Source organism: Nyctereutes procyonoides, unplaced genomic scaffold (genome assembly GCF_905146905.1).
Source record: "Nyctereutes procyonoides isolate TBG_1078 unplaced genomic scaffold, NYPRO_anot_genome, whole genome shotgun sequence".
In the NCBI taxonomy this organism is placed as follows: domain Eukaryota; kingdom Metazoa; phylum Chordata; class Mammalia; order Carnivora; family Canidae; genus Nyctereutes; species Nyctereutes procyonoides.
In genome coordinates, this window is record NW_026575134.1 from 35,832,157 (window position 1) to 35,842,421 (window position 10,265).

General features: G+C 36.3%; 1 protein-coding gene across 1 annotated transcript in view; it reads left to right on the plus strand.

The window, feature by feature from the left end:
• DCDC1 (doublecortin domain containing 1) overlaps window positions 1-6,838 on the plus strand; it is a 58,190-nt gene extending 51,352 nt beyond the window's left edge. The window contains exon 6 of the mRNA XM_055301103.1: window positions 6,737-6,838. Within this exon, the coding sequence (XP_055157078.1) occupies window positions 6,737-6,838 (102 nt within the window). The remainder of the gene's footprint in view (window positions 1-6,736) is intronic.
• The last annotated feature ends 3,427 nt before the right edge of the window (window positions 6,839-10,265 follow it).

A 10,265-nucleotide genomic window follows, 5' to 3' on the forward strand; every position in this document is an offset into this window, starting at 1 on the left:
TCTCTCAACACTTCGAGATTGTGATATGAGAGAATAAAATCCCAGTACTTGAGAGAGCCCTGAGGAATTAGTGAATTTAGGGAAATGCCTGATTTCCTTTAAAAGAGCTTGAGGGCCTAGTCAATTTTGTGGCTCAGAGGAAGCATTTGCAGATAGCACAGTGCAAGGACCCTCTCACTGTAGTGTGAAAGCAGCCACTGAAAGTATGTAAGTGAAGAGTATAGCTGTTTTCCAAGAAAATATTTATGGGCACTGAAATTTTAATGTGACAAAACACTATTTTGATTTTTTTTAACATTTAAAATTGTACAAATTATTTTTAGCCCATAGGTCATACAGAAACAGGTAGTGGCCAGAATTAGCCCATGGTGTGTTTGCTGCTGACCCTTGCTACAGAAGATCTTTTGAAAACAGTTTGTGGGGAAGTATAAATCAGGGCTTATACTTCTGGATGTTAACACACATAAAAACTTATCTTTGAGAAGAACGTTGTTGCATCTGATGGCTTGTTGACTTGGCTCACTTGGCCAGGGAAGTTGTTGAGCTCTCTCACCTGGACTGGGGAAGTGGCAAGTCAAACCCAGAGGCTCTAAGACTGTGTAACCACACCACCTCCATGGCAGCCATTCCAGAAACTACGGACTTTGCACCAGATATGCTCAATGCTCATGGGTGGGGGTATCTATAAAAACAGATTAAACTATAAACTACAAACAGATTAAACTAAAAAGAGTTTGTGGAAAATCTTCCCAGCTGCTTGTCAAAGAGTCTGGTTTTACAGCATGCTGGTTTTAAATTTCAGTATCAGAAGGGTTCTCTACAACCTATGCTGTAAGAAATTAACAAAATATGAATTTGTAAAAATAATATTTTAATAAGCTTAACAGGTACAGATGAGTGGAAATGGTATTTTAATTAACCTTAATATTATAGCAAGATGACACTGTTAAATATTTTCAATTGTGAATTATAAGAATGACCTTACAAGTAGAGGCTTCATTTCAGGGCTTTTGACAGAAATTTATTATGATCCTAATTCATATCACTGATAATTTACTCTGAGAAAATGATTCCTGAAGGTTGGCACTGCTTAAACACTGCAAGGATCTTTCATCCTGAAAGTATGAGAGGATGAAAGTGTTGCTGATGCATTACTAATTTCTAATATCTGATTTTCTAATGCTGGTTTTTAAACCCACTTAACTCTTAAAATTTGGATTGCACAAACACTTTTATTGATATTTCGGTATAGTGAAAAGAGGGATCTTAGACTTAGAAAACTGTAATTTTACTTGACTGATTTTTTTAAACCAAAAGGCAGCAAATATTTGAAATAATTTTTAAAATAATTGAAATTTTAGTTGAAGTAAATGGGACGATCTTTAAATAGCTCACATTTTACTTAGTTTAATTGGTAAATTATAACTTTGGAGGAGGATATCTAGTATTTGAACCTTCACTAGTAACTACAGAATATAATCTGTACCTAAGGGCTTCACTGAACTTTTAAATAATAGATTTGTAATATGAAGAAATTGAGAATGGAAAGATCAAGAATATAGGAAACCAAAAGAGGAGGCTCTCTGGAGCCAATTGTAGATTCTTAATAGTGTACAGAGATGACTGGCTAAGGAATAATGTGTGCTGAACTATCTCCTGTTAATATTTCTGTCAAGGAGGGTGGTGGTGGTGGTGGTAAAAGGATAATCTTTGCACACAAAGTCACATGGGATAAGGTGACCAATAGGAGAATTTTCTAGTCAGAGGTGAACTGTGTCAATAAAGTATTTTTAAAAACACAAGGGTTGGGGTGCTTGGGTGACTCAGTCAGTTGAGCATCTGCCTTTGGTTCAGGTCACTATTCCCCAGGGTCCTGAGATTTGAGCCCCACATCGGGCTACCTGCTTGGTGAGGAGTCTGCTTCTCCCTCTCCGTCTGCCTACTACTCCCCTTGCTTGTGCCCCCCCACCCTCTCTGTTGGATAAATAAATATAATCTTTAATAAACCAGCAAACAAGAGTGGATCCCATGCCAAAGTCTGTATATTCCACTCCTCTTTCTGTCTAAAGTCACAGACAGAACTCCAGTTTCTTCTGATAACTTCTCTCTTATATTTTGAATATTGCCTTACAAGCATTTTTAGTAAAGGTTTCAGCCCATGGATAGGAGTCGTAGGTGAACTTTAATAATTACTGAGGAAACTGACCCAAAAGAGTGGGAAGGAAAGCAGGAAGAGTAACATTTAGAGTCACCAGTGTTATTACCTTATTTCATTGAGTGGAAAAGACTAGCCCCAGCCATGGGCCTATTCCAACTTAGATATTCCAAGGGACTGTTGTGTCTGACTTGTGAGAACATATGTCATTGCTCAGGAATTGTACTCCTGCACTGATAATACCCTCCAGGTAGGCAGACTGGAAGTCAATGGATTTGCTCCATAAGACAATTTATAGTCACTTGGGAAATATGTTGCAAGAACATTGTTATTTAGGTAAAGCATTGATATTGTGAATATTTCCCTCATAAATTAGAGGCTTCAAGCTTATTCTTGTAACTTCATTCTTAATCATAAACACATACCTGATTTTGAGAAAAAGAGCAGAAATAGTTTCTGAAGAATTACCCCAAACTTTGGATTGCAGCTAATATGCAAGAAACACACACAATCCTGTGAATATGTGGCTCATGAGATCATTACTGGTCATGTATAGGGGTAGAATAAAGACTGAGAACTTCTGATGGAATCCATTAAAGGTCAATTTGTCAAATTAAATTAGTCAACTAGAGGGGCACCTGGGTGGCTTAGTCGGTTAGGTGTCTGCATTCAGTTTGGGTCGTCACCCTGGGGTCCTGGGATCGAACTCCACATTGGGCTCCCTACTCAGCAGGGAGCCTTCTTCTCACTCTCTCTCTGCCCCCAACTCGTGCTTCCTCTCTCTCTAGTGCTCTCTCTCTCAAATAAACAAATAATATCTTATAAAAATTAAATTAATTAGATATTTACCTTTTAAATGCAACATACATCACTTGATAAAGCAAATCAGTCACAATATTTGAAAATTGTTCTCCAGACTGAAAGGAAAGTACAATTTTGGAAGGGTATAAAATTGGGCAGAACTGGAGGCAGGGTGGAAACAGCAATGGAAAGATATTCTTTTTAGTGTGTAATCATGTAATGCACACCATCCTTCAATAATTTAGGTTATACAAAAGCAATAGTATATTATAGCCATAGTGAAAATGGAAAACAAAGCATTTTCTTTTTTTTTAAGATTTTTATTTATTTATTCAGAGAGACACAGAGAGAGGCAGAGATATAGGCAGAGGGAGAAGCAGGCTCCCTGTGGGGAGCCCAGTGTGGGACTTGATCCCAGGACTCTGGGATCACGCCCTGAGCTAAAAGGCAGACGCTCAACTGCTGAGCCACCCAGGCATCCCAACAAAGTATTTTCAATTTGCATTTGGAACGTATTATATGCTTTTCAAAAAAGGTTTTATTTTATTTATCTATTAGATTTTTTTTTTTATTTGAGAGAGAGTGAGTGTGAGAGAGAGAAAACGAGTGAGGTGGGGGATAGGAGCAGAGGGAGAAGCAGACTCCCTGCTGAGTAGGGAGCCAGATGCAGGGCACTATTCCTGGACTTCAGGATCATGTCCTGGGCCAAAGGCAGAGGCTCAACTGACTGACCCAACCAGATGCCCCTTATGTAATTATTTTTTTAAGTGGGCTCCACCCCCAACACGGAGCCCAATGTGGGGCTTGAACTCACAACCCTGAGATCAAGACTTAGGCTAAGATCAAGAATTGGAAGGATGCCTGTGTGGCTGTCTGGTTAAGTGTCTGCCTTCAGCTCAGGTCATGATCCCAGGATCCTGGGGTCAAGTCCTGCATCAGGCTCCTTGTCTGCTTCTCCCTCTGCCTATGTCTCTGCCTCTCTCTGTGTGTGTCTCATGAATAAATAAATAAAATCTTAAAAAAAAAAGTTGGACACTTAACTGACTGAGCCACCCAGACACCCTTGAAGATTTTATTTTTAAGGAATCTCTACACTCCTTGTGGGGCTTGAAAGCACAACCCCAAGATCAAGAGTCACATGTCCTACCAACTGAAACACCCAGACGCCCTTATTATATACTTGTAAATGGATATAGTTACTCATGTTTTGGGAGCCACTTCCAAAAACCTAATCAAACTTGCAGGGGTTACCTGGTACTCTCCACCCCTCTTTGTTACTTTAATTTTTTTCACCCTGTGAGTAGAACTTTCCCTCTAACTGATGCATGTTTAAGTCTTCCCTTATGTTGAAAAGGTCATTGTTACAAGGGCTATATCAAGACAGATCAAGATATTAAAATACTAAAAAAACAAGACCTTGGGTGGCTCAGTTGGTTGAGTCTTCCCTTTATGTTTAAGTCTTCCCTTATGTTGAAAAGGTCATTGTTACAAGGGCTATATCAAGACAGATCAAGATATTAAAATACTAAAAAAACAAGACCTTGGGTGGCTCAGTTGGTTGAACATCAGACTCTTGATTTCAAGTAGGATCATGATCTCAGGGTCTTAGGATGGAGCCACATGTTGGGCTCTGTGCTGGGCATGGGGCCTGCTTAGGATTCTCTCTCTCCCTCTGCTACTCCCCCTGTTTGTGTGTGTGCTCTCTCTCTCTCTTAAATAAGTCTTTAAAAAATTTTTAAAAATGAGATGAAATTAAATAAAATAAAACAAAATATTGAGAAAACAACTTTACCATATTAGAAACCATTAAAAGAAGTGCTTGAGACTCAGGCTCTTAGGAAGCCTTGAAATGTAATTTATTAATTCCACTTTTTTGTACCCAACCAACATAAGCTATCAGGGTGAACTGTGGTTAGACTATATTTATAATTGATTTTAGGACATTTGGAAAGAATTTAAAACCCAAAGTACTTTAAGACCTAATTTATTGTGACACCTGGGTGGCTCAGTGGTTGAGCGTCTGCCTTTGGCTCAAGGCGTGATCCTGGAGACCCGGGATCGAATCCTACATCAGGCTCCCTGCATGGAGCCTGCTTCTCCCTCTGCCTGTGTCTCTGTCTCTCTCTCTCTCTCGAATAAATAAATAAAATCTTTTAAAAAAAGACCTAATTTATTTTTATTTTTAATTGAAGTACCATTGTCATATTATATTGGTTTCAGGTATATAATATAGTGATTGGACAATTGTATACATTACAAAATGCTTACCACAATAAGCATAGTTGCAATCTCACCATACAATGTTTCTATAATGGTATTAACTATATTCCCTATGCTGTACTTTTCATTTCTGTGACTAACTTATTTTATAACTAAAGTCTGTACCGCTTAGTCTTCACCTATTTTGCCCATCTGCTCACCTCTCTCCCCTTAGGCAATCCCTAGTTTCTTCTCTATATTCATGAATCTGTTTCTCCTTGTTATTATTGTTATTTATTTTCTTATTTGTTTTGTATTCCAGATTCCACATATAAGTGAAATTATGTAATATTTGTCTTTGTCTAGTTTTGCTTCGCTTAGTACCCATTCAATCCATCCATTGTGTTAAGAATGGCAAGATTTCATTCCTTTTTATGGCTGGGTAATGTTTCATTGTATATACATACCACATCTTTTTCTTTTAAACATTTTATTTATTTATCTGACAGAGAAAGCACAGGCAGGGGGAGCTTCAGGCAGAGGGAGAGGGAGAAGCAAGTTCCCTACAGAGCAGAGAGCTTGATGCAGGCTGGATCCCATGACCCTGGGATCATGTCCTGAGCTGAAGGCAGATGCCCAACCAACTGAGTCACCCAGGTGCCCCTACATACCACATCTTTATTCATCTAACGATGGATACTTGGATTGCTTCTATATCTTGACTTGTAAATAATGCTGCAATAAATATAGGGGTGTATACGTCTTTTCAAATTGATGTGTTTTTTTTTTTTTTTTTTTTTTGGTAAATACTCAGAAGCGAAATTACTGGATTGTATGGTACTTATATTTGGCTATTCCAGGTCTTTTGTGATTGCATACAAATTTACAATTATTTGTTCTATTTCTGTGAAATATTAGCATTCTTATAAGGATTGCATTGAATCTGTAGATTGCTTTGGGTATTATGGGCATTTTAACAATATCAATTCTTCCATTCCATTAACATTGTGTATGTTTCCATTTATTTGTGTTAAGACCAAATTTAAAAGTGATATTTTCCCATTGTAAATTATGAAAAATAGAAAATATAAAAATTTCCCATAATTCTAGCATTTATTAAGTACTGTGTAACCACTTTTTAATATTTATTGCATCTCTTTTCTCCTTTTTATTAATATCTATTTGTGTGTTTTTATATTATTTTTATTTGTTTTTTTTTTAAAGGAGGCTCTACACCCAATGTGAGGCTTGAACTCATGACCCTGAGATCTGGAGCAGGGGGAGTAGGAAGGAAAGGGAGAAGCAAGCAGAGGGATAGGTAAAAGCAGGATCCCTGCCAATGTGGGGTTTGATCCCAGTTCCCTCAGTAGATGCTTAACTGACTGAGCCACCCAGGCACCCCTAGAAACATTTCTAGATCATCAAATTTTATTTTATTTTATTATTTTAATTTTATTTAACAATATAATTGTTATAGCCATTTAATATAGAAAGGACTTCAAATATTTATCTGATTTAGCCAGAGTTTACTGTAATGAATTATTTATAGAATTATTTATAGTTTTTTTCCCCCCCGGGTAGGTTTTAGATACTTGCACAATGAAAATGAAACTAAATTTACCAGCCAGATATCTGTATGATTTGTATGGCAGAAAAATTAAAGATATTTCAAAAGGTAAGTGACAAAGATTTTATAAACTCTATGATTACATTTCAAAAGGCATAGTTTTGTTTTTACTTTATATATTTAAAAGGAACACAGGTATAATGAAAGTTTAGTTTTAACATGGATAAATATGTCATCCTTATACAAAAGGAAATTATGAAAGGGATTAAGGTTGGGAAATCTTTATTTCAGCATGGGTTGGTCCATTTGGGCTTTTGTAACAAAAATATTGTAGCCTGGGTGGCTTGAACAACAAACATTTATTTTTTATAGTTGTGAAGATTAAGATCAAGGCCCTGGCAGATTCTGTTGAGGGCCCCTTAACTGATTCAAGGATTGCTATTTTCTCACTGTGTGCTTAAACTTAAATGGTAGAAAAGGCAAGAGTGCCATCTGTGGCCTCTTGTATAAGGACACTAATTCCAGGGATACCTGGGTGGCTTAGTGGTTGATCCTCTGCCTTTGGCTCAGGAGATGATCCCAGAGTCCTGGAATTAAGTCCTGCATTGGGCTCCCCCCAGGGAGCCTGCTTCTCTCTCTGCCTGTGTCGCTGCCTCTCTGTGTATCTAATGAATAAATAAATAAAATCTTTAAAAAAAAAAAAAGGACACATTCTATTCATGAGGGTTCCACCCTTATGACCTAATTACCTCAAATACCCATCACAGTAGTTTTTCACATTTGAATTTTGGGGGAACACAAACATTCAGCCTATAGCATAGCTCAAGTTTAGATTTTTAAAAATCATAAGTATTTTAACTTCAGTAAGCCACCACTTAATAAACAAAAGCAATTGATAAATTTTCATAATTTAATAGATATTTTCTATGGTATAATTCTTTGTTTTGGTTAAGTTCTAGATGTTTTCAAAAGTTGTGAAATGTAAACAATTTCATTGTATGTGTTTGTCAAATTATGAGACTTCCGTCTATTTCTAAAAGCACTGGTTTGCTAGTCTCTAAAAGCAAAAATACCATGAATTCCATATTTGCACTACTATTAAATTACTATTAGTAGTTATTACTACTGTTTTTTACTTTTTAAAATTTACTTTTTTATTGCTTTAGTAGAAATTACTATTACTTTAGTAGTGCTACTAGTAGCAGTACTAAATGTGCTACTGTGCTACTATCACTTCATTTAAACCTTAACTTCATATGCCTGAAGAGGGCCAACATATTAAGTGGCGTATTTAAACTGAAAGGCTAGATCCAGAAAGCTATATGCTTTTTTAGGATATGTCTATACTGAATAACTGCATTTGTTTCTAATATCCTTGCTTGTACTATATAGAAGTAAATCTGTACTGGCTTTATCATCTTAATACTACTGAGTGACTACTATTCTATTTTGATACTTATTGTTATAACTCTTACATTTTTTTTCTGCCAAGGATTGTATGTGTGTTTGTGTTTTTAGAAAGTAAGTCTATTTTCTCTTGGTCATTTTTAATGTTTATATTAGATATGATAAATTTTCATTTTATTAGTTTTTATCTAAAGATTTCAAAGCTGCTGTATACATACCCATTATCTAGCTAGTTATTTACCTGCAAGATATATGTAATGCAGGGAATCCTTCCTTATGGTCTTTTTTGAGGGGAGGATATAGAGGGTATTGTATTGAAATTTATTTTTTCTTCCTTGTAGTCCCCCCTACTCACACTGGCTAAAATGATTTTTATGATCAATGATATTATATAATCCCTCTTAAACTTGCATTGATAAAATAAATAACACATTTTCTTAAGACCCTATCTAAATTTGAATTATTTTCAGCTCACAGGGAATTAAAGAATTGTATTTGAATAAATTGTTAGAATTAAAACTATAAGGAACCTTGGTTAAGGGGGAAGATTTATATTTAGAAAGTTAATTTCCCCCCTCCCAAATGTGGTATAACAGAATTACTTATCAAAACATTAAAGTTCTGACTCTGAAGTGTGATGCTTCATGGATGCCAGAGGCATTCAGGTTTGTGCCTCATGCTTCACGTGTCCCAGAAGTGTGCTATTATCACATTTTAATGCATGCCTTGCCCTGTGTTTTTGCATACTTATAAAAGCTTATGCCAGCTGAAATTAGCCTATGCAACTACTAACATGTGGAAGCATAACAAGTTCACTAGACTTAACAACTCAGAATCTAATCCTGTTGGAGGAACTTCCAGTCCGTAGCACCCTAGTCACTAAACATTAAATTTTTGCATTTCTTTTTCCTTTGTTTGTTAGTATAGTTTGTGCATCAAAGGATTGAAGTCCCTAAACTTTTATATTTGATGGTCTTCTGAACTTCAACTTGGAAAAGGTCAAGAGTTATGTGAAAGTTACCTTTTAATTTAAATAAATACTAATACTTTCATTTGATGTAACTCTTTTTGTTTGCTTGTTTTATGTCAGATCAGAAAATCATGTCTAATGGTAAGAGCATAGCAATTACTTTTTATTTATAAGGACAGATTAGAAGTATATTTGTACCAAGGACTAAAAAGTAATAGATACACAAAATGTAAATTTTTCTCCTATCTGTTGCTTTTTTTAAAGAATTAGATATACTTTGAAGGTTTTCTTTCTATGCTGTGAGAAATGAGCACATTTGACATGACAGTAAACTTTTACTTTAGCAAGTCTGGTGAAGCCTTTAAAAACCCATAGGATTTGCAAATTGCTTATGTTTTTAGATTTCTAAATGATAGAAGATTTCTAATTTTTTTTTAAGATTTTATTTATTTATTCATGAGAGACAGACAGAGGCAGAGACAAAGGCAGAGGGAGAAGCAGGCTCCCTAAGGGGAGCCTGATGCAGGACTCAATCCCAGGACCTTGGGATCACGACCTGAGCCAAAGACAGACGCTCAACCACTGAGCCATCGAGATGCCCCTGATAGAAGATTTTAACAAAGAAATTCATATTGTTACATGTAGAAAAGTTCTTTAGTTATGGCTCCCGCAAAGATCTATTCTTTCTAGGGTAGAAGAGAACTACCCACTGTGTAAGGATGCCATATTCTGAAATATGGTCAATGATAGTACAGCATTTCTGCTAGAACACCATAAAGAATGGATTCTGCAAAATCACTCCCACCAGAATTACAAGGCTATGAAAACAATGAGGTTGAGAAAGGCCGTTCAAAATCTATGCTCCTTTAAAATCAGAATATTCACTTCAAATAATAATTATTAACTTAGGAGATACTGTAAACAGCCTGGATAGGTATCTCAGAGTGCTGCTTCAGAGAATATTAAAGGTGTTCAAAAACAATAGAGTGCAAGACAATGCAGATGGAACTCAACTGGAAGTTTGAGCCAGTAGGGCTTCCTTTAAGGAAGTCACAGGAGGAAACAAAACTCCCCGGAGTCATGCAAGGAAACCCAGTGCTGCAGCCACACTGAAGTCTTTTTTCCTTTTTGCCAAAGGGTTAGAATTCTGTTCCTTCTCCGTGGGC